Source organism: Balaenoptera physalus, assembly GCF_965194825.1.
Source record: "Balaenoptera physalus genome assembly, chromosome: 11".
Lineage (NCBI taxonomy): Eukaryota > Metazoa > Chordata > Mammalia > Artiodactyla > Balaenopteridae > Balaenoptera > Balaenoptera physalus.
Window position 1 is genome coordinate 33440061 of NC_138896.1, and position 23781 is coordinate 33463841.

The 23781-nt window shown below is 47.7% G+C and overlaps 1 protein-coding gene and 1 long non-coding RNA gene across 17 annotated transcripts in view; one reads left to right on the forward strand and one right to left on the reverse strand.

The window, feature by feature from the left end:
* TRERF1 (transcriptional regulating factor 1) overlaps window positions 1-23781 on the forward strand; it is a 195559-nt gene that overhangs the window by 138941 nt on the left and 32837 nt on the right. For all 16 annotated transcript variants that reach the window (XM_082414715.1, XM_082414720.1, XM_082414716.1 and 13 more), the window contains 3 exons: window positions 18675-20339; window positions 21762-21808; window positions 22703-22853. In XM_082414715.1, coding sequence (XP_082270841.1) covers window positions 18933-20339; window positions 21762-21808; window positions 22703-22853 — 1605 coding nt within the window. In that variant the 5' untranslated portion in view covers window positions 18675-18932. The remainder of the gene's footprint in view (window positions 1-18674; window positions 20340-21761; window positions 21809-22702; window positions 22854-23781) is intronic.
* On the reverse strand, window positions 6010-13529 carry LOC309638594. Its single transcript, XR_014251207.1, has 2 exons — window positions 9370-13529; window positions 6010-7665 (listed from the first exon to the last, which is right to left on the reverse strand). It is a non-coding gene; the product is annotated as an uncharacterized lncRNA (long non-coding RNA).

Consider the following 23781-nt stretch of genomic DNA (forward strand, 5'->3'; position numbering starts at 1 on the left):
TCCCTCAGGTTGGCTTCTTCCTGGCACATGTGGTCCTTTGGAAATCTCTTCCCCCCTCAGAGCGTCCATAGCTTAGCTCAAAATGGGAGTACAGCCTCCTGCCGGGCTGCCTCACAGAAAGACAGTGGGTATGAGGGTACCCCCGAGATGTTAAGGGTTGGCTTCATTTTCTCCCTAACTTCTGGGAGGCTGGCACGGACACTGAGTGATTCGGAGCTTCCACCAGGAAGGGTCTCGTTTGCCCGTCAGATCAGGTGGCAGATGTGGGCACCAAGGCCGCCCCAGGCCTGCTTTGGGCCAGCCTTGCCAGACAGTGTGTCCCACGTTCCTTAAAGGGAGCCGTTGTGTAAGCAGGCCAGGAGGCTGTAACTGAAAGTAAGGAAACGGCAGATATAGACAGAGTTACTGCCAATTTCCTGGAGTCTGAGAGCTGGGGCCCCCTTGAAACAGGAAGGGAAGTAGATTATTTCCTTATCTGGTATCATGGAGGGAATGAAATGTCTCTTTCCGGGTAACTGGGGCAGCACCTTTCAACTTCTTGCTTTAATGATAACCACAAATACTCCTAAGCTTTAGGTGGCCACTCAAGAATTACATCTCTTTCCCTCTCCTGGGGTCTTGAGCAGCTTGAGAGCCAGACCCCAGAGAGCAGAACACCCGCTTCGTTACCGGTAACCACACTAGAGAGCTTGGCCTGACTCATGGCCACACTGAGTCCCTCTTAGGCACCTCCGAGTCTCACTGACCCATGGAGATCCACAGGCCTCTCTCGCAGGGACCCACCTGCCCCAGAAAGCAAGTCTGCCCCATCAGCAAGTCACATGGGCATCTGTATCCTCCTGCTTCTTTCTCTGCCTGGTGAACAGTATGCTAAACGCACATTAGCCTTTCCACGGTGACGCTGGATCTTTAGGGATAAAGGGGAATGTCCTCTGATGCAGTGGTGCTTTCAGGAGGGTGTCAAGGTAAGTGAGGTTACCTGTCCCTACACGGGAGGGCCCACACGACTGTGGGTTTTCTCTCTTCCTTCCTGTGTCCACTTCTAGCCATTTCTGCCCCTGAGCGCCGTGCTGCTCACTGAAACAAAGGGAGGGCTGAAGGTTGCCCAGGAAACAAATAACCAAATGTATTCAATCATGACTGAGTCATTGAGCCTTGATGTCAACTGTACTTAAGTCAAAACAAAACAACAGAAACCCCACCCAGGCGGTGAGACTTTGTGAGTTCTCCCTGGGCACCACGCATGTCCTGAACATTCTCCTGTTTAATTTTCACCAAAAACCTGGAATAATTAGGTGTTGTTATTCCTCTTTGACAGATGTCAATACTGAGGCTCCAAAAAAGATTAGATCAGCCTGCCCGGTTCTCACTTTGCCGGTGGAACATTATGATTTGAACTCTGGTCTTCTGACTCCAGAGCCCAGTACTTTGGGTGTTTCTGTGAGGAAAACGCCTGCCACATAATCCATGTGTTTCTCTCAAGTGAGAAAAGTTCCTGATGAGTTAAAAAAAAAAAAAAGTTTCCAGAGAGCTGAAGCTAGCCCTTTAAACCTGGAACGAGAAAGGGTTTTTGGTGTAAAGTGCATCAGATTCTTTCTCATACTTCCAAGTTCACGGCTATATGTAGAGGGTTGAAGGCTGCCTGCAGCTGATGGCCAGGACGTGTCTATACCAGGGTATAAGCCAGCTCTCCTTGACCCTTCAGAACGCGGAGAGCGCTGCAGGGGTCCAACTAGGGGGAAGTAGCTTCATGCTACTCAGATCTGCGACGGGTGAATGAAGGACACCACACGGTATCAGAGAAGCCTCATCCTGGCATCAGAGGGCTGGAGGTTTAACCCTTTGTCACAATTGTGTGGCCTTGAGTGCATCTTCCCCTGCATGTGAATTTCCTCATCTTTCAAATGGAGAAAACAATTCTGACCTCACCAGCTTGTTGTGGGGACAGAGTAAGATAGTGGGTGTCGGTGCTTTGTCCAGTGCTTTCCAGAATGTTAGTGTTGGCCATGAGGACAAGCACGCCCTCCCTTGAACTCCTCAATGTCCCTACCAGAGACTCCACGTGGGCCAGAGGATTCGTGGCTGTGGCCCCGGGGGACGGGTCTGCTCTGAGCTCCACTGACGTCAGGCAAACACACCCACGGCCGCCAGGGCGGGTCACCCTCCATGTCAGCACTGACTTCCTCGTGCCAGGGCTGCTGGAGAGAAGGAGCCATGAGCTTCTCACTCTTCTGCTCAGGAAAAGGAAAGAGAAAAAAAAGAAAGGGGAAAAAAAAGAAAAATTGATTTTCTTTAACCTGTGGCTTTTTTTCCCTTTCTCCCCTCCTTGCTATGAGTGGGATTGCCACTTAACTTTTTTTTAATTAAAAAAAAAATGATGTTCTGGGTGAGGGAACATAATATTTAGACATGTTGAACTGACAGCTGATGAGCGTGTTGTCAGTACATCATCACCACAAATCATGTGGCAAAGGTTGGCGGGGAGGAGATTTGTGTGTACGTGTGTGTGCGCGCACACACTCGAATGATTTTAAGTGTTTGGGGAAGGTCCCATGACCCCTGTGGAAAGCAGCTCCTGTGGAAGGTTAGCCAGGGAGATGGTCAGCCCTTAGGGTAGGAATGGGAAGTGGGCTTCCATTGTGAATTGAGGGGGGGGGTCTTCTGCATGTGAGCCTGTGGAAGCAAAAGGTCTCCCCTTCCCCTCTCTTTCTCTCCCTCTTTTGTGTCCTTAGCACCCAGTGGGTGCCCTGTATTATGCTGACCGCAGTAGACAGAGTTGATGAGGCACTCCTTGGAAGAGGTCCCAGTTTGATGGTGGATGCAGATAAAGCAGCTGGGACCAGTGCTCTAAGTGGTGTAAAAAAGACACGCAGCCTGAGTCCTGCCATTCTCACTTGCCCTCCAGGCATTCTTCCTCCCATCCCTGCCTTCACTTACTGCCTGTGTCAGGGGACTCACCAACCTCTCTTGAGCCTTGGAGCCCTCGGTCCAGCTGCCTCTGTGACAGCTCCTGTCGTAGGTCTCAAAGTGAAACAGCTTTCGTGGTGCTCCGTCTTCGCAGATGCGAATCTAGGCATCATCTTGACACTCCTCCCTCCCACATCCCCCTGCCCATCTCATCACTAAGTCCTATCAGCTTCACCCCCACATGCCCCTCCATCACCACCCACATCCAAGCTGCCTGGCCTGGACCATCGCTAAGTTGAGTCCCGCTCCCCATGTCCTCACTCACCCTCCTCCAGTCCGTTGTTCTGACCAGGGGTCCACAAACTATGGCCCATGGGCCAAATCCAGCCACTGCCTGATTTTGTACAGCCCGTGAGCTAAAAATGGTTTGTGCATGTAAACATTTGATGATACGGGGCACTGACTTTGAACCCAATTAAGCAAAACGTTATCCCTCTAAAAAAATAAGTCCATTCTTCTCATTAGTAGATCTATTTACATTAAATTGTACTCGATTACTATTATATTTTGAGTTTCCTCAAAAAGTTTGTAGAAATTTGTTTTTTCTCTTATTATATAAGCATCTACATCATAGCCTCGATTTTGCTTCCTGGCTGTGAACCCTGCAACATATACTTTCTGGCCTTTTACGGAAAACATTTGCTGACCTCTGGTCTATCCTGTGGCCTTTTCAAAATGGAAATCTGATCAGTCACACATGCTTGTACATGCACACACACACATGCTTGTACATGCACACACACACACATACATACATCATACATCACATACACACATCCAAACACTTTAATCGTTCCCCATTGCTCTTGGTATAAAGATAAAACTCCTTACCTTCAAGAACCTGGGGTGGTCTGGCCCCTGCCCCCTCTCCATTTTCATTGCCATGCTCCTATCCTGGCCAGTCTGGCCTTCTCTTAGTTCCTATGTCCACTGTGTTCCCACCTGCCACAGGGCCTTTGCCTGTGCTATCCTTGACTTTATCTGGGAGGCAGCTTTCCACACTCTATTTTCCCTATTTAAGTGCTTCTCATCCTGCAGATTGCAGTATCACCATGACTTCCGCAGAGGATCCTTCCCTGACCTTTCTGCTGAGGTCACAGCCCTCTATCATAACCACTCATCGCAGTCATAGATTTGTCGTTTTCTGACACTCCCCCCACCCCAGACGGCAAGCCCCTGACACCATGAGAGCTGACACCATGTCATACAACCCCCTCATGGTGTCCCCTGGTACATAGTTGGCACTCAGTAAATACCTCGTTACATTGAATGGCTGAGAATCAAGGAAGCCTTCATAAAAGATAAGTTTGAACAGGAACTAGTAGGTTGAGAAGATGGAGAATGGGAAAAAGGGGGTTTTAGGCAGAGGGACCAGTATTCTGGAGACTCTGTGTGGCTCCATGGGTAGGAGGGAGGGCGCTCGGGGTGTATATGGGTGAATGGTTGGGTAAATCATTGGAAAGGGAGGTGAGGCCACATCATGAGGGGCCCCCTGTGCCAGCCTGAGCTCTTTGGATGCTTCTCCTGTGGGCAGAGGGCACAGAAGGAAGCAGAAGGGTGGCGTGGACAGAGCTGCTGGGTGGACAGTAGGCTGGAGGGGGCAGGACCAGCTGTAAAGGACTGTTCCATGGATCGCACAGTGGGGATGAGAGGAGATGGTCATGGAATGCTATAGAGGAGAGGGCAACAGGAATCGATAGCCTACTGGAAGTGTGGGAGGTGAGCTCTTGGGGGTCCCATGTTTCTCCAGTATTTAAGATGAGTGAAGAGAGAGGAGTTAGAGCACAGGTGGAGGGATGGACGTTTGTTTGAGGGTCAGGAAGTGGAGGTGGTAAATACCTATAGTCCCCCGGTGTTCTCTATGAAGGAGATTAGAGTTATCTGCTGAGACAGAGGCTTTCTGGGTTCAAGTCATAGGCTTTGGCCTCTTCCCCCGTTTGCAAGTAGTGGGTGCCACATGCCCCCTAAACTGTCGGGGGGTTCAGCTCAGCCAGGAGCAGCTGGGGGCTCAGGCTGGCGGTTTCTATCCCAAACAGCTCCTCCGGGGGTTAAACAGGCACTTAAAGGAGATCTTAGAGACCTGCCTTTCCTCATTCTTTTCCTAAAATGTGATGTCTAGATGTCAGCTTTGTCAGAAATCCTACCTCGAAGGCCTTTGGAAAAAAGAGTTCCACTCATGTCCGAAAATGTTCACCGAGGCCCTACACCACCCAGCTCTGCTCTGAGCACCGTGGGGAATCCAGCTCTTGGCCCCCAGAGGGTCTGTGCCTGACCTGAAGACACATAACTAACACATGAAATGCACAGAGACGGAATTCCCTGGCGGTCCAGTGGTTAGGACTCAGTGCTTTCACTTCTGTGGACCCGGGTTCAATCCCTGTTCGGGGAAGTAAGATCCCACAAGTGATGCGGCGCGGCCAAAAAAAAAAAAAAAGAAGAAGAAATGCACAGAGAATAGTGCAGGAAGGTGTCATTCAGCGGCATCATGCATTTTGTTTTCTTTTTATTTTAACATCTTTATTGGAGTATAATTGCTTTACAATGGTGTGTTAGTTTCTGCTTTATAACAAAGTGAATCAGCTATACATATACATATATCCCTATATCTCGTCCCTCTTGCATCTCCCTCCCTCCCTCCCTCCCTATCCCACCCCTCTAGGTGGTCACAAAGCACCGAGCTGATATCCCTGTGCTATGCGGCTGCTCTATCTACACTAGCTATCTGTTTTACATTTGGTAGTGTATATATGTCCATGCCACTCTCTCACTTTGTCCCAGCTTACCCTTCCCCGTTCCCGTGTCCTCAAGTCCATTCTGTAGTAGATCTGTGTCTGTATTCCCGTCCTGCCCCTAGGTTCTTCATAACAATTTTTTTTTTTTTAGATTCCATATATATGTGTTAGCATACGGTATTTGTTTTTCTCTTTCTGACTTACTTCACTCTGTATGACAGACTCTAGGTCCATCCACCTCACTACAAATAACTCAGTTTCGTTTCTTTTTATGGCTGAGTAATATTCCATTGTATATATGTGCCACATCTTTTTTTTTTTTCACACACACACACTGTATTTTATTTTTACAAGAGATAAATAAACTGACACCAAGCATTGTAAATGGATGACCACAACAAAAACAACAATGATTGCAATTACCAAACATGAAACACACTTATACTATGTCATAATATTGACATTCAGTCCAGTAATCCTCCACTGTAACAGCTCCTTTACTTTGCAGTGAAAATTGATTTGTATATTTTTTGCCTCTGAGTCCTTGTGGGATTTTTTTTTTATTCAAGCAGAAAGTCACAAAAATTATAATCATCCTCATCAGTTCACTCAGTCCCATGTAATTAATTTTTTTTATCTTGATCTTTTGTTAGCACTTTTATGAATTCTTCAGTTTTCCATTAGAGTTCTGAAAATGCTTATTCATTTAGTTCAACAGTACAGTCAGTTACCAGAAACCTGTACTTGTCAGAGTCTTTTCCATGAATTCCTTGAAGATGAAACCCTTTTATAGGAACATTTTTGCAAAAGCATCAGAGTACACCCAGAACTGTCTGTAAATGACAAAAGAGTTAAAAATGACCACGGTTAAAGATTTGATGAAAGTTCATAATAATGCAACTGACAAGGAAATTTAGTTTTTTCTGAGATATACATTTTAAAGTAATACTAGAATTATGACATAACATTATACCAGAACATATGAGATTTTTAGAAATTTCATGTAATGTCTGAAACATTTATATTAACATATTTCCATACAAATAACCCAAAGAAAGTTTAGTATTAGTTGTTTTTTTTGTTTGTTTGTTTTTTTATACTGCAGGTTCTTATTAGTCATCAGTTTTATACACATCAGTGTATACATGTCAATCCCAATCGCCCAATTCAGCACACCACCATCCCCACCCCACCGCGGTTTTCCCCCCTTAGTGTCCATACATTTGTTCTCTACATCTGTGTCTCAACTTCTGCCCTGCAAACCGGTTCATCTGTACCATTATTCTAGGTTCCACATACATGCGTTAATATACGATATTTGTTTTTCTCTTTCTGACTTACTTCACTCTGTATGACAGTCTCTAGATCCATCCACGTCTCATCAAATGACTCAATTTTGTTCCTTTTTAGGGCTGAGTAATATTCCATTGTATATATGTGCCACATCTTCTTTATCCATTCATCTGTCAATGGACACTTAGGTTGCTTCCATGTCCTGGCTATTATAAATAGAGCTGCAGTGAACATTGTGGTACATGACTCTTTTTGAATTATGGTTTTCTCTGGGTATATGCCCAGGAGTGGGATTGCTGGGTCATATGGTAGTTCTATTTTTAGTTTTTTAAGGAACCTCCATACTGTTCTCCATAGTGGCTGTATCAATTTACATTCCCACCAACAGTGCAAGAGGGTTCCTTTTTCTCCACACCCTCTCCAGCATTTATTGTTTTTAGATTTTTTGACATCATGCTTTTTTGTAGTGTATTAAAGCTCCCAAGGCACATTCACATGCAGACGCAGGGGTCTTTAACCAACTCCTACCTCACCACCTTCTCCCAGACACCCACACACGTAGCACCCACTCCCCAAATGAGGTCGGGGGCTGAGCGAGCATCAGCTATGTTCCCAAACCTACTTGTGCCCGTTGTCCTTGTTACTGTAGATACATCAGTTAATTAGATGTGACCTGTGAATGCAAAAGAGAAAGAGAAGTTTGACAAACTTGTCGGCTGCATTCCATAAACACTGAGTGGGTCTGCTTTGAGTCAAACACTGCTCGTGGCACAGTGGAGAAGGGAGAGAGAGATGTAAAAGCAGAGGTATGAAGACAGTCCTGCTCCTATAGAGCTTAAAATCTAGCATTGGTTGAAAAATAGAACACCCAATGTTCTGGTCTGGTTCTGGTCTGAGGATTGGCCTGGAGGAGTGACGTTTCACACAAACAGAAGGACGCGTGTCTGGGCCTGCAGATCCTTCATCCAGGGCTTGGTCCTCACTTTCCCTGAGGCCCCCAGGCTCCAGGGGCCCCATGTCTGCCCGTTCACTTCAGCTGCCGGGGCTCCTGGTGGATGCATCACTTCAGCCCTCTTGTCTTATAGCAGCCAAGGGAGGCTATTTTGGCAAGAAATTGAGGCAGTGAGATGATGAGGGCCAATGACCAATGGGATATCTGTCTTGAGCGAGTCCAGACAGGCTTGGGGGCTTCCCAGGAGGGATATAAAGGATCACCAGAGGAGGGAGCAAACCCAGAAAAGGGCAAGACACCCTCTTGATTCCCTGAGGCTTCTCAGTAGCTGTTGGGTAGACGGAAGCCAAGCTCTGTGGTCCTCCCACCATCGCACACAGAACTTCAACAGCGGGAATCTCAGGTGAATGTTCACTTCCAACTTTTTTCTGTAATAATACTTGAATTCCCAGAAGCATCCGTAAATTAAAGCAGGCATTCTTCCTCAATCTTGGTGCTTGCTATCATTTGGAACAAGACCCTCCTGACAAAACTGGTCTCGGCAGCTCCCATCAGCTTGTCTCCTGCAACATGTCTTCCCATTCGATCCCTGGGTCTGTTCACCCTTTGCTTCCCCTCCCTCAGCAACTTCCCACGGGCCCTGGGAGCTCACTCAGGGTGCCCCTCTCATCTGATTGAGAAGGCCGGCCTCCCTCACTTGGCACAAGGACAAAGGAGACATCGCCAGGGGCAGCCAAGTCACTGAGTCAAACCTCAGTCCAGGGGCTCCAGGGCGACGGGGGATGTGAGGGGAGCTGTGAGGTCCTCTGGCTCCCTCCAGCAAACGCTTGCTTAGCGTAGTGCCAGATGTGAGGCACAGGCTGGGTCCCAGAGATGAGCAAGAGGGACCTCCAGCTGCCCTTGGCGAGTTCACCCCCGCTGGGAAGGTGGGGGCTGAGTGAGGATGATCTGCCAGAACCTGGTCCACAGGGGCCTGGAGGAGGGAGTGACTCGGGAAGTGCCGGTGGGAAGGCCTCCAGCCCCAGACATCAGAGGTCCTCCTTCCTGTCTTATTTCTTGACTCCCAGAATTCCCCCCCAAAGTCTTAGAACCCTGAGCCAGAAGGGCCATGGCATCGCCCCAGGATGGGGCCCTGTGTTGACAGGATGTCCAAGTGTGGCACTGACATCATAACCCGGGGTACCTCCCATCTGAACCGCAGACAGAAGGGCCGAGAGAGACTGACAGACACCCGAGCACGGAACCTTCATGCAGTTATTTCACACACAAGGGAGCATCACAGACTTTGTTACCCAGTGAACTGTGAGCTGCTTTCCAGAAAGAAGGGGCATTTGTTTTTTGTACAGTCTAATGTCTTCAAGGTCACAGACCAAAGCCAAGCCAGCTGCTGCATTTGGGAATTGATCCTCTAACCACACAGCCTACCTGGAATCCTGGGCAGCACTGGGGATGCAGTCCCAGGGCACAGTGCTGGCCGCCCCACTCCCGTCCCCTGCAGAGGAAGCCAGTCTGTGCTGCTGACCTGCTGGAGGCCCTCCCGGCAGCTCGGCCCAGGGTGCTGGGTGTGGGGCTTGAGTGATAGGAGCAGAGCCCTCAGGTGCTTGACTTGTGTTTTCTTAGGTTTATAATTTGCCCTGATGCTGGGGCTGGAGCCAGTGAGGCCAGATCTACCCGCCAGCCACCCCCTTCCCGTCCGTCTTCACCCCACACTCCCTGGGGCTGTGTCAGAGGGAAGCCTCCCAATCTCCCAGCCCTGCCCTGCCCTGCCCTACCCTGCCCAGGACAGCTGTGGGGAGGGCGATCCTTTCCTTGGTTCCAAGTGCTGATTCACAAAGCCTGAGCCTCAAGTCCTTGGGGGCAGGAGCGGAGGATCCTCCCTGCAACCCTGGCCCAAACCACTCCAGCTGGCCACCCCGCCGAGACCCTCCCCGAGTCCCCAGCAGCAAGGATTTGCCCACGGTGCCTCCTGAGTCCTGGCTGGTGTGACCTCACCCCCCTGCCAGGCCTTCTTCCGCCTCCTCCTTGTGAAATTTCATGGATCTTTAGGAAGCCTGGCACCTGCCCCCCAAGACTGTAGGCCTCAAGACACACGTTTGTGGGTCTTCATCTCCCCTAGCAGAGTCCTGGCACAGTAGGTCCTCCTTGTGAGTTTGCAGGAAAGAGGATAAGGTCGGGTACAGTTGCCAGTCTCTGGGCTTTGAAGCCAGACGTCATGACTTAGTCAGATCTCCTGGCACAAAGTAGGTCTTCAGAATACGGTCACATTGCTCCTGAAATTCTCCTGGCAGCAACTCCATAGGAGAAACTTGTGATTATGAAGTAGTCAGCGTTCGGGTCACCCAGGGACTCACGTGAGACTTCTTCAGGTGTCTCCGTTGTCCTCCCTTCTTTCTGCAGACCTCTTGTCAACCTCTGGCTACTCCCATATTCTTAATCTCCCCACCCAGGCCTAGCCATTTGTCAAGGCGGGTGCTTTGAAAAACTGTATCCAGGAATATATCAATAGGGCCCACGCAGACCATTCCTCCAGGAAGCCACCCTAGACTCCTGAGTCCCCTACTCTTCCCCCTGTGTCCTCAGCATCATTCACACTGCTCCATGCCAGCTAGGGCGGGAGGGAAGCGGTGTGTGGCAGTCACGGGGGGAAGATGATGTTAATTAATTCACTGGTAGAGAACTACTGCTGGCCCAGAGGAGAGAGCGCTGTCACTGAGGATCCGCACACCAGAAAGTGAAATAGCTCCCATCTCCCTGTCCTGGTGGAGAGCTGTCCCCAGGAAGCAAAGTCCAAACTCTCCATTTGTGAGCCAGGCTTCTTCCTGGTTCCTGGGGCTCGGAGGAAGCAATTGATGCTACAGGGTGCTACTGAAAGATGGAGAAATAAATGTCTCTTGGTGTCCAAAGGAAGCCTTGGGAATCCGCCCGGGGCTGAGAGTCAGCGTGAGACCCGGGGCAGGGAGCAGTGGGGCAGGAAGGAACAAGGATGCGCCAGTCACTCTACGTGGAGGAAGATTTCGGCGCTAATCGCCGGCATTGGCAGAACTGGTCCACGGTAATTGGGTTACTGGATTATAGAACACCCACTGGCTTTATTTAGAAGACTAATCAGAGAACATTTAGAACAACAACGTTGCTATAAAGGAGACCATGAATCATGAACCCATGTCTTGGAGAACTGCCCTTGGCTTCAGCCTCTTTTGGGGAGCAGAATCCCAGGAGAATCCAAGTTAAACTCCTTTGACAGACCTGAGAGGAAGTCTTGACGAAAACCGAAGCCAAGTCACTTGGGGAATTGTGTATATAGTCTCTGAAGGACGGCCCAGTGTCAGAAAAAGGAAAATCTTTTTGGTTTTTCTTCCCCAAACAAGCAGTGGTGGTCTGGCGGGAGCAGGGTGTTAACCCTTCTGAATTATAAGCAAACAAGTCTTGCCGAGCCGTTGGCCAAAGTCAACTTCCTCTCTTCCCGCCACCCGTCTCTCTCTGGTTCAAAGGATGGTCCTTTTGGACAGATATCTTCCTTGCAGACTGTGCCCCGTCTCCTGGTGCCCCTGGGGGTGCGGAGAGAGGGGAGAGGAATTTTGATGCACTAGAACAGGGGTCAACATACTATGGCTGGGACCAAATCCAGCCCCCGACTGTCCTTGTACAGCCTGTGAGCCCAGAAGGGTTTTTTACATCTTTAAATGGTTGAAGAAAAATCAAACAAAGAACACTATTTCTTGACATGTGAAAATTATATAAAATTCAAATTTCAGTATCCATAAATAAAGTTCTATTAGGACACGACCACACCCATTCATTTATATATTGTTTATGGCTGCTTTCACTCTGCAACTACAGAGTTATGACAGACATCGTATGGCCCGCAAAGCTGAAAATATTTACTAGCTGGCCCTGTACAGAAAAGCCCCTTGCTAAAACATCTTTGTAGAGCCTTATTATTATGTACAGCATTCCATGAACCTGGCACTGTAGGGCCCTGTGGAAATAGTAAATTCTGGCCCTTGGTCCATGTCAGAAGCATGGAAATCTAGGGGTGAAGTGCTTTGGGTCTCATTTGTCTGGCTTGGCATTTCAGCTCAATGAGTGTTTATTGAGCATCTGCTGTGTCTCAATCACTGGGGACCCAAGATGGGTAAGATGCTGTCCCTGCCTTGGAATGACTGGACAGACAGTGGGGAGATGGGCTCCGAAGCAGGTCGTTTGACTCTAATGCTTCAGGGGGATCAGAGAGAGCATCTCAGATTCTGAGCAGACAATTTTTTTGTCGAACTGAATCCAGAATCCTGAAGTCTTGCTCTAATAAGGAAGGACTTGACCAAAGAAATGTGAAAGCAGTCGTTCTGTTAAGTTGTTCATGAATGAAAAAGCTCCTGGTGCCAATTACCCAATGGGAAGTGTTGTACATAATGAGCAAAGCAGTTACCTTATTAGAAAAATAACAAAGACATGAATCTTGAGTTGGTATTATAACAGTCCTGTGGGGTTGACTAATCCACCAAGAAGAACAGTTTTCAGGTTTTAAATGATATGTTTAAAACAGCCTTTTGACAAGATGCTGAACTGTGTGCTACTGCCTGTGTAAAGGGGGTAGGGGTGGGGGTATGTACAAGCATTCTTGTATGAGCATAAAATATCTTTAGAATATACAGGAACCTGAGCGACTGTCCCAGGATGGGGGCTGGGTATCTGGGGACAAGGCTGAGAGGAAGACTTTGGGCAGATACCCGTTTTAAAATTTTTGCTCTAACTTTTCACTTTATTTTCAAGTATTTATTTAGGATGATTTTCAGTCTTTTGTATGCTCTTTTATACCTTTTGAATTTTGAACCATGTGAATATAGTACCTATTCAAAAAATACATAAATTTAATGTAAAATAAGTAGCACATGGTCTTGCTATTACCTTCGTACATCTTCCTAGGGAGGTCGTTTTCCCTCTCTTTCATTCAGTATATGATTCTTTTTTTTTTTTTAATAAATCTTTATTGGAGTATAATTGCTTCACAATACTGTGTTAGTTTCTGTTGTACACCAAAGTGAATCAGCCATATGCATACACATGTCCCCATATCCCCTCCCTGTTGAGCCTCCCTCCCACCCTCCCTATCCCACCCCTCTAGGTGGTCACAAAGCACCGAGCTGATCTCCCTGTGCTGTGCTGCTGCTTCCCACTAGCTGTTTTACATTCGGTAGTGTATATATATTGATGCTATTCTCACTTTGTCCCGGTGTCCCACTCCCCCGCTGTGTCCTCAAGTCCGTTCTCTGTGGCAGGGCAGGAGTATATGACTCTTGATTGCCTACTACTGTGAGTCAGGTACTGTTCTAGGTCCAGCAGTTACAGCTCTGGGCCTCAGCTTGTTCCTCTGAATGTGGGGAGTTGACCTCTAAGGCAGCCTTCAACTTGAGAGGGCATCAAACTCAACAGGAGGGCTCATTAAAACACAGACTGCTGGTCCCCACCCCCAAGATTCAGTGGGTTTGGGTGAGCCTCAAGAATCAGCATTTACAACAAGTTCCCAGGTGATGTTATATGCTGCTGGCCTGGGAACCACACTTTGGGAGCCCCCCTCTGACTTTCTAGGGTTCTTCATAAATAAACTACATTCCCAGTTCTGAAAATATGAACAAATAAAGAATAGATTCCTGTAGCTCAGAACACAAAGTAATCCCTCTCACCCTGCAGTTTGGGAACACAACAAAGCAGACAGGTCAACAGAAGTAAAGTTATCTAGCTTCCATTCCCCCCACAGGGGCATGATGGAGGAACACAGAATCAGATCATGGTCAGAGTTTGATGAGTTTCAACAAGTAATTCTTCCTGGGGGAAGTGACTTGGTGCAAAGCTTTCGAGGAAGGTTAAGTGGCGAGGTTTAAGCCAGGCGGCCTGGCCTAATACCCACAGGATAACACTGCTGGACATCATTTTAAGGCCTCACAATTTATCCCTGACCATACAAATTCAGCCTGACCATCAGTGAGTTCCTGACAAGGACATGGTCCCCAGCATGGACCCCTGCACCTGACTCCATGCCTTAGTGCATGCTGTTCCCTCAGCTGAAATACCCTTCCTGGTCCCCTCACCTCTGTAAACCCTATTTGTCCATCAGGACCCAGGTAAAATCAAGCTATTCTTCATGAGAATTTAATATCTGCTCAACCTACACTTAATATTTTTTCTGTATATCAATTCATTGGGACACTTGATCATTATTATATGTTTCATTTATTGATTCATTCATTCAACAATATTACCACTCCATCAACAAATTCTTATCAAAGGGCCTACCATATACTGGGAATTATGGTAGATTTGGAGAATAGAATCATAGGTCAAAACAGACTTGGTCCCTGCCCTAGTAAAAGAAAGATCCGTTTATCAAATAATTGCACTGGTGGAAGTACAATTACAGGCTGAGAAGAGTGGTCTGAAGGAAAGAAATATGGTTTTATGAGAACATAAAAGAAATGACCCTGATGTAGCCTTAGGAGTGGGTGTCAGGATAGACTTTCCAAGAAAGTATAGTTTGGGCTGAGAGCTGAAGGTTGCCCAGGACTTGGCTGGATGAGGAGTTGGAGTGGGGAAGGGGAACGCTCTCCAAATTGGGGGACCAGCATGTGCAAAGGTCCTGTTGTAGGAGGCAGCTTGGCAGGTTCAAGGAACTGAGAGACCACAGTGGCTGGGGGTGGGGATGGGGAGGTGTTGGAGAGCAAGGAGAAGAGGGGTACATCGTGAGGCTGGGAACAAACCCCGCGGAGCCCTGTCGGCCTTGTTAATGATTTTGGTCTTTAACCTAAGATTGCTAAGATGCCATGAAAGGGTTTTAAACAGTGGGTTGATGGGGGCAGAGTTATGTTTGGACAAGTTTTTTCTGCTGCTGCTGTCTGGAGAATGAACAAGACTGAAATCAGGGAGACCAATCAGAAGAGTGCAGAAGGTAGATACGGTGTCTTGGACTAGGGTGATAGTAGTGGAACCAGAGAAAAATGGGTGGAGTTAAGAAAACGTTAGGAAGTGAATTGCTGGGTTGTGGTGGTTGGTTAAGAGACAGGGAAGAATCGAGGGCGAGACTGTGGAGGAGCATCCGTTTAGGGGATGTGATAATGACTTTGCTTTGAACCTGAAAGTGCAGCTGTGGAGTAGGCAGCCGATCAGGAGCTCAGACCCTCTGAGCTGGGAGTGGTCACTGGGAGTCCTCAAGGCTCACCACATCACTTCACCTTCAGGATCTGCTCCAGCCATCTTTGGCCAGCCTTTGTCCCCAGCCATCTTTGGCCAACCTTTGTCCCGTCCCACTGCTTCCCTTGTTCCAGCATTCATTCCACCAAACCAAACCCCCCACCCTGAATTTGTCCATTTCCTTCTCTTGTCATTCCAAAAGGGACGGAGACCAACTCAGGCTTGCTCCCAGTTGGAGGGGGCCTACTGCAGGGGTCTTCAAACTTTCTGCTTAAAATCCCCCATAAAAGGATTTTGTAAAACCATTTACCCTCTCACACATTTTTAAGTTTACATCTACATTTTTTATCATACGTCTGCCAAAGATGCAATTTCCAGTACATTGTAAACATTGATATTTTTAAGTAAAACGATTACATCACTGTTTTAAATGTATCCAGTGGAATCTAAACACCATAGGAATTTGACACCCACCATCGTCCATTTTAAAAACGCATGAGCACACGCTTCGTTAATAGTCAGTGTTCCTTTTTCTCCTTGAAATTTTACTTCTGTTTCACTTCCCCTGTGGAATTTTACCCTAATGTAATATATGTAATATGTTTTTGTGCTTAAAGCTCTGTCGTTTGTTTCCCTGTCACATTTCTCTGTAACAATTTCATATGAAGTTAAAACTTTTTAAATTTCCTGAAATCAGAAAGTTCTAAATACTAAAATTTTCTTCGTGTTTGATATATAATTATGATTATTAATAGTATGCAGGCAATCAAAACAACATAAAATATATTCTAATTTGGATAAATAATTAATAAACATAAAAACTAAAATTATGTTGAAAATATACGTTAGGTGGTGATGCTGGCAACTTTTCAAAGTAATTTTTTTTCACGTAAATACATTGTTCTTTTGTTTGCTTTTTGGAGTTTTTTGGGTTGTTTGTTTGTTTGAAGTATAGTTGATTTACAGTGTTTTGCCAATCTCTGCTGTACAGCAGAGTGACTCAGTTTTACACACATAGACATTCTTTTTAAAATATTCTTTTCCATTATGGTTTATCCCAGGAGATTGGATATAGTTCCCTGGGCTATACAGTAGGACCTTGCTGTTTATCCACTCTCAATGTAATAGTTTGCATCTACCAACCCCAAATTCCCAGTCCATCCCTCTCTCTCCCCGCCTCCCCCCTTGGCAACCACAAGTCTGATCTCTATGTCTGTGAGTCTGTTTCTGTTTTGTAGATAGGTTCATTTGTGCCATATTTTAGATTCCACATATAAGGGATATCATATGGTGTTTGTCTTTCTCTTTCTGACTTCCTTCACTAAGTATGATAATCCCTAGTTGTATCCATGTTGCTGCAAATGGCATTATGTTGTGCTTTTTATGGCTGAGTAATATTCCATTGTATATATGTACCACATCTTCTTTATCCATTCATCTGTTGATGGGCATTTAGGCTGTTTCCGTGTTTTGGCTAAGTAATTTTTTTTTTTAATTAATTAATTTATTTAATTTATTTTTGGCTGTGTTGGGTCTTCGTTTCTGTGTGAGGGCTTTCTCTAGTTGCGGCAAGCGGGGGCCACTCTTCATCGCGGTGCGCGGGCCCCTCACTATCGCAGCCTCTCTTGTTGTGGAGCACAGGCTCAGTAGTTGTGGCACACGGGCTTAGTTGCTCCACGACATGTGGGATCTTCCCGGACCAGGGCTCGAACCCGTGTCCCCTGCATTGGCAGGCAGATTCTCAACCACTGCGCCACCAGGGAAGCCCCTAAGTAATTTTTTTATTGACATATAACATACATGCATGTATGTGACGAGGTCTGAGTGTACAGCTCAGGTTATTACAGAGGGAGCACACCCGTGCAGTTATCACCCAGGTCCAGAGATAGAATCTTGCTGGTGCCAGGTTATCTCTTCTGTTTTTTTATTTATCCATGGAAGAATACTATTTGTTGCATGAGATATGAGACAAGGATCAGTGTCAATTGTATTTCCATTTTTCATTTATATAGATGTAAACACTGAAAAACCCTCATTCACATAAACTAATAGATAAAAATACAAGTTTTATTAAAGCAGGGTCTACTCAGTTCTTGATCTGCTTCTGAGTTATGTACCAGAAATCACATAGTGATATATCACTAACAATTATATTTTAATTACTTCTATTAGGCCTTCCTAATGAAAAAAAGAATTGGAAACCACCCAGCTTGCAAAGAAGATTTACTACTTATTTATTAATGTTGCTCACTTTCAATGTTCTGTGCCCTCTCGTGTGGCGGCTGGGGGAGTTATCCCTGGGGCATAAGCCCAGTTAAGATTTGGGATGGGATGAGTAAGAAGTTTGTCTTTCTTTTGTAAAGGAGGAGGGCTGTTGTGAAAGAGCAGGTGTAGCACCTCTGTCACTGGTTAGCAGACATCTGGTCCTGTCCAAAACCATTTGGCATGGACCAAATATGCTTTATGGACAACTTTGGATAAGACCAAATTTCAGGGACCTCTTGACGTGGACCAAATATCTTATGGACCCAATGTCTTATGGATGTTTTGGACAGGACCAAATGTCCTGCAATTCTGTCACCCATCAGTTCTAGAAAAGGGTTTTTATGGAAGTTGAGGATCTGGAAATTGATTCTCTTAAAGCTTTGAATGTGTGTGTATAGTGCTTGGAAAGTCTTCGTGTACTCCCTGGGGTTGACATACCCCAGTTTGAAGTTCACAGAGGAACCTGTATGGCTTCAAATCAGACTAGACCAGTCACTCAAAATTTCCTAGTTCATGTTTCTAAGAGAGGGAATCTGATTGGCCCAGCCTATTATTTTGAGTCAGGCCACATCATAGGCTTCCGACCAGCTGGTCAGCACTGTGCACAGATGTTTCCCTGAGCAGGGACCCCAAGGAAGCAGGTAGCTGTGTACTGACACGTGTACTGCTTTTCCTTGAAACTGTTTCCGGTTCTGTTCTTCTGCTAGAAATACACTCTCCAGACTATGAGTTCCTTATCTGTTATTTTTTACCATTTTATTACATGCGTCTCTTTCCTCCTTGTACTGTAGTTATTCATGTGGCCAATTGCCTTTTCTAACTGTAAGCTCCTTGAGAGATGGCCCATGTCTTAATGATTTCCTAGCGTTGTGCCTTAACACTTGGTAGATGTCTATGTCTAATAAGAATTTTTTGACCAGATGAATTGATTAATGAATGTCTTAAACTTCTTTATATCCCCTACAGGACCTAGAATAGTGCTGGGCTTTCAGTAGCAGGGTTCCAGAAGAATGGATGAATTAATCAGTGAGCAAAACAATGAATTAACATATCAATGAACTAATGAGCCGTTGAGCAATGGCTTGAAAGTAAGAGAGTTCATATCTCACATGGGGGTCAGGATCTGCAGAATCAGTGTAAAAGAGTCACATGTATGAAACTGGCCATTTCTAATCCAGGCTCCTGTTTTGTGCTTATTTCCATAATGGGTTGTGGTAGATACAGTTGCTCATTGCAAAACATCCAAGTAAATCCTTTCCTGTCCTTTGCATCTCGTCTTGCAGGTGTGAGCAGTATCTCTTCACCACGGTGGTGTTTGGTCCGTACCTCAGCCCGGGTGAGGATGTAAAACCCCCCGCCCTGCACATGCGTGGTAGAGGCCAACAGGAACACCTGGCTCCAGCCACAGTCATGGACATGTCAGCCGTGGAGTAGTGTGGACGCTTTCTCTCTGCTTCTCAGGGTTTCAGTCCTTTCGGGTTTGTGTCACTGATCTTTTTTTATGGTTTTGTGGCTGGACGTTCACGATCAAGGCAGGCACCATGGGGGATCAGCAACTGTACAAGACCAATCACGTGGCCCACGGTGGTGAGAACCTTTTCTACCAACAGCCACCACTTGGCGTCCACGGTGGGCTGAACCACAACTATGGGAATACAGTCCCCGGGGCTGGAATGGATGCCCCTCAGGCATCACCCATCTCCCCCCACTTCCCTCAAGACACTCGGGATGGTCTGGGCTTGCCTGTTGGCTCCAAAACGCTTGGCCAAGTGGACTCCTCAAGGCAGGGAGGGTGGGCAGGCCATGCAGGGCCTGGAAACCATGTCCAGCTACGTGGCAACCTGACCAACTCGAACATGATGTGGGGGTCTCCAGCCCAGGCGGAGCCCACCGATGGCTACCAGTACACCTACTCCCAGGCCAGCGAGATCCGGACCCAGAAGCTCACCAGCGGTGTCCTGCACAAGCTAGACTCTTTCACCCAGGTGTTTGCCAACCAAAACCTGCGAATTCAGGTCAACAACATGGCCCAGGTGCTGCACACCCAGTCAGCGGTGATGGACGGAGCCCCTGAAAGCGCCCTCCGCCAGTTGCTGTCCCAGAAGCCCATGGAGACCCCAGCACCGGCTCTCCCTTCCCGCTACCAGCAGGTGCCCCAGCAGCCTCACCCTGGTTTCACTGGCGGGCTGTCCAAACCAGCTCTTCAGGTTGGGCCGCACCCAAGCCAAGGGCACCCGTATTATGACTACCAGCAGCCACTGGCCCAGATGCCAGTGCAGGGAGGACAGTCACTGCAGGCCCCCCAGATGCTGTCCCAGCACATGCAGCAGCTGCAGCAGCACCAGTATTACCCGCAGCAGCAACAGCAGCAAGCCGGGCAGCCGCGGATGTCAGTGCAAGAAATGCAGCCGCAGCAGCAGCAGCAGATTCGCCCAGCGCAGCCCCAGCAGCTGCAGCAGCGGCAGGGTTCGATGCAGATACCTCAGTATTACCAGTCCTCCCCCATGATGCAGCATTTGCCAGAGTCGCGGCAGCCACAGATGCACCTGCAGCCCCCTTCTTATCACAGGGACCCCCACCAGTACACCCCGGAGCAGGCGCACGCTGTCCAGCTGATTCAGCTGGGCTCCGTGCCCCAGTACTACTACCAGGAGCCCCAGCAGCCCTACGGCCACCCCATGTACCAGCAGAGCCACCTGCCCCAGCACCAGCAGCCTGAGGACGGTCAGCCAAAGACTTATCCAAGCGACAGGCAGGCCCAGGCCATGCTGAGCTCCCACGGGGACCTGGGGCCTCCAGATACAGGAATGGGTGACCCGGCAAGCTCGGACCTGAACAGGGTCAGCAGTGCGCTCGCCCACCGGCCGCTCCTGTCCCCCAGTGGCATCCACCTCAACAACATGGGGCCTCAGCACCAGCAGCCGTCCCCCAGTGCCGTGTGGCCCCAGGTATTCTCACAGTGGCTGTTTCTCCTGGTGTCTCAGTGTGCCCATGGGCCAGCCAGAGCTGAGTCTATGCAGTGCCCAGTCCGCTCTCCAAACCCCTCCAACACTTCTGTTCTTTATTTATTCCACAAACGTTAACCAGATGCTGTGGAATACAAAAGCAATTTTGACTCAGTCCTTTGCCCATAGAGCTTACAGTCTCACTAAGGAGATGGCCAATACACCATATCAGGTCCTGAATGATGCATGTAACGGTCAAGGCCTGATCAGGTGCCCAGGGACCACCACCGTGTCTGGTGCCCCTTAAGTCTGTATCCTTAGAGAATTTCCTATGAAATCGTTCCCCCTTTGGGAGGGAGACCACATTATGATAGCATTTCTCAAGTTCTAATGCCCAGAATAGGAGTTCCATAGAATGTTGAATGGATATTGCTGGGAGGAGGGGAATGGGTTCTCTGGATAAACGAATTTGGGGTTTCTTAAAGTGAAACAGGTTGCAGTGCTGCTGGGCTTCTCAGAGCCTTTAATATGCTCATGTGCACTGCACATCTCCCCAAGGGGATACCTTGTGTAGTTGCAGAGGTGAAAACCTTAGCTGCCCACAGGATCCAGGCAGGTAAAGTCAATAAGCAAAACGGCCTGGGATGAGATAATAAGGACTGTGTGGGCTAGAGAGCAGATGTCCCATCTAATGACATTCTTAGGATTTTTTAAAACAGTCCAGCCAAGCAAACCATGTCTGCAGGCCAGATTCAGCCTGAGGGTGACGGTCATTAACCCTTGATTATTTCCAAAATGTATTTCATCACAAAACTGCCTGTGTCCTGGGCACCGTTCAGGCCTTGGCGTGTCCCAAGTGCTACACTCAAGTGACAACAGGGTCGGGGGAGGAGGGCACCTTGAATAGGATTGGGGTAGATGGAGAGAGGGCTCCGATGAAGGTTGAAGACTAGGCATGAAGTCCCCTTGACGCTGTTTTGTTTAGGACTCAGGCCTGTAGTAACTGAGAGACTTTGTGAATATAAGAATAAGATGACATGGCCAAAGCTGAGGTCTCCCAGCGTGAGGCTGTGTCGTCCAGCCCTCCATTCGGGAATGGACCTGTCTGTGTACAGACTTGGTGGAGAGGGAGAACAGGAAGGAAGGAGGTGGGGGATTGAGTCCCGGTGGGCTTGTGGCTGGCGGGGCTCCATGAGGGGGCGTGGCCCCAAGCCAGGGAACATCAGGGGAAAGAAGTCTGGAAGCCTCAGGTGTGGAAGGGCAAGGGCGTGCGTATCTGTGAGCCCAGTCAGCGTGAGGCAGAGAGCAGAAAGAATCCTAGAAGTGTGCAGGCGCTGGGGTTCCCGCTGCTCAAGACTCCTCCCATCAGAAACACATTTGTTTTTTTTTCTTCTTTCTTCCGGTGCCCTGCATGGCTCAAAACAGATGCACCTACCTGATGGCAGAGCCCAGCCAGGGTCCCCTGACTCAAGGTAGGATGGATGCATGGAGGCTTGTTGGCATTTTGGGAGACTGGAAGGTTTCCCTGAATTGTCTCATGATTCATTTCCAAATTCAAAGTCAATTCCTCAAAGAAATTTGTAAGAATAATAATAGCAGCTATTGTTTTTGAGTGCTTATTATTACTCTATATCATATGTAATAAAAGTAGCTCAATGAGGGTTGGTATGATTACCATGTGCCTAGCACATAGTAAGCACTCAACCACTGTTAACTATTATTATCATTATTATTTTACAAATGAGAAAACTGAGGCTCAGAGAGCTTAAGGTTGCACATCAAGAAAGTAGGGATGCTGGGATGGACTCCAAAGCCCATGTTCTGCCCTCTGTCCATTCAGTGAGTATTTATTTAGTACCTACTGTGTGCTAGGCATGGAACTAAGCTATGAGGATGCCCCAGTGAATAGTACAGTCTTGTTTCCTCCCCTCATGGGTTTGGTAAATAAAGACTTAGCCAGAACCTTACAAACTAAGACATGCAACCTGGAGGCTGAACCAGAAGACCGAGACCCATGTCTCTAAGGGAAGACTTCTGGAAGAGGAGAGCTGAAGCTGATTCTAGAAGGGTCATAAGCCAGAGGTGGGAAAAAACCCAGCATCTGAAGGCCTGGAATGAAGAAAGACGTTTGGTTCAACTCTTGCATGATCTTGAGCACGCCCTTTCCTACTCTTGAGCCTCAGTTTTCCATCTGCAAATTGGGCTTAGTTCTCTGAAGGGAATTGGGGTGATACAAGTAGGGCCATGGCCATGGGAGCTCTGGATGAATGAAATGGGTTCATTGTGGGGTGTGAGGTCTTGTGATGAGTCACTGTTTCCCTTCATCAATGTGTGTGTCCTCTCCACTTGGTCCTACCCTTGAGCAGTGGCCAACCAAAAGGAGTGTTTGGGGAGCAGTTTGATGCCAAGAACAAGCTGACATGCTCCATCTGCCTGAAGGAGTTCAAGAGTCTGCCTGCCCTGAACGGCCACATGCGGTCCCACGGGGGGATGAGGGCCTCCCCCAGCCTCAAACAGGTGAGCAGGAGTCAGCCCCCGGTCCTTCCCAGGCCATGTGCTGCTTGCTTTGCTTTGCTGCCATCAGAGAGTGATGTGAGCCCCACTCGGGGAACCTGAGGAGGCATAGTCGTTCCCTAACGGAAGTACTCAAGTTTTGACGCTGGGAGCCAGCCAGGTCACACAGTCTCCGCTTCCACTGGCTTCATGAACAAGAGTCCAGAACTGAGGTGGTAGAAATCCTTTTAGGGGATCCCAGCCTCTCCAGCTCCTGGAGAAGACAGCAAAGAAAACATGTAGATGCAATATTGTTTTTAACTTCTGCTGCTTGAAGTACTCAAGACCAGGGTCCCTTGGGCCTTCCAGATCCATAGTCAATGGCCAGGGAAAGCTAGTGTGACCATCGGGCTCCCAGCCAGCATTTTCTGTTCACCAGGGCACTAGTGGTAGACTCGAGCATCCGAAGACCTTTAAATGCCCTTAGGATTATCCAGGTAGGATACCCTTGTGGTGAACTACCCATGCAGTTTTAGAGTTAGATTAAAATTCAAAGAACTTTCTCAATTCTTTGAATGCTGTTAATCTTAATTTAAGTCTATGGGATTAACTCTCTGTTCACCAAAAACTTTGATGTGACCCAGGTCACTCCGTCTCCCAACCATGCCAGTTAAAAGAGCTTTTCCTCCATTTGACAGATGAGTAAACTGAGGCCCATAGAATTAAAAGGTCCTGCATAAGAGCTTATGTGGTTTTTTTTTTTTTTTTTGGTCTGGTTATAAGTCCATGTCCTTTTCTTTAAAAGCAATGACAGCCACACAAAAATTTTTCTTCACTATTTGCTTTAATATACAAGTGATACACGGTCAAGATTTTTTAATGTAGAAAATCAAGTGCCTTGTCCATTGCCGACGGGCATCACTGGAGCCGAGGGACTCAGGCTGGCAGGAAG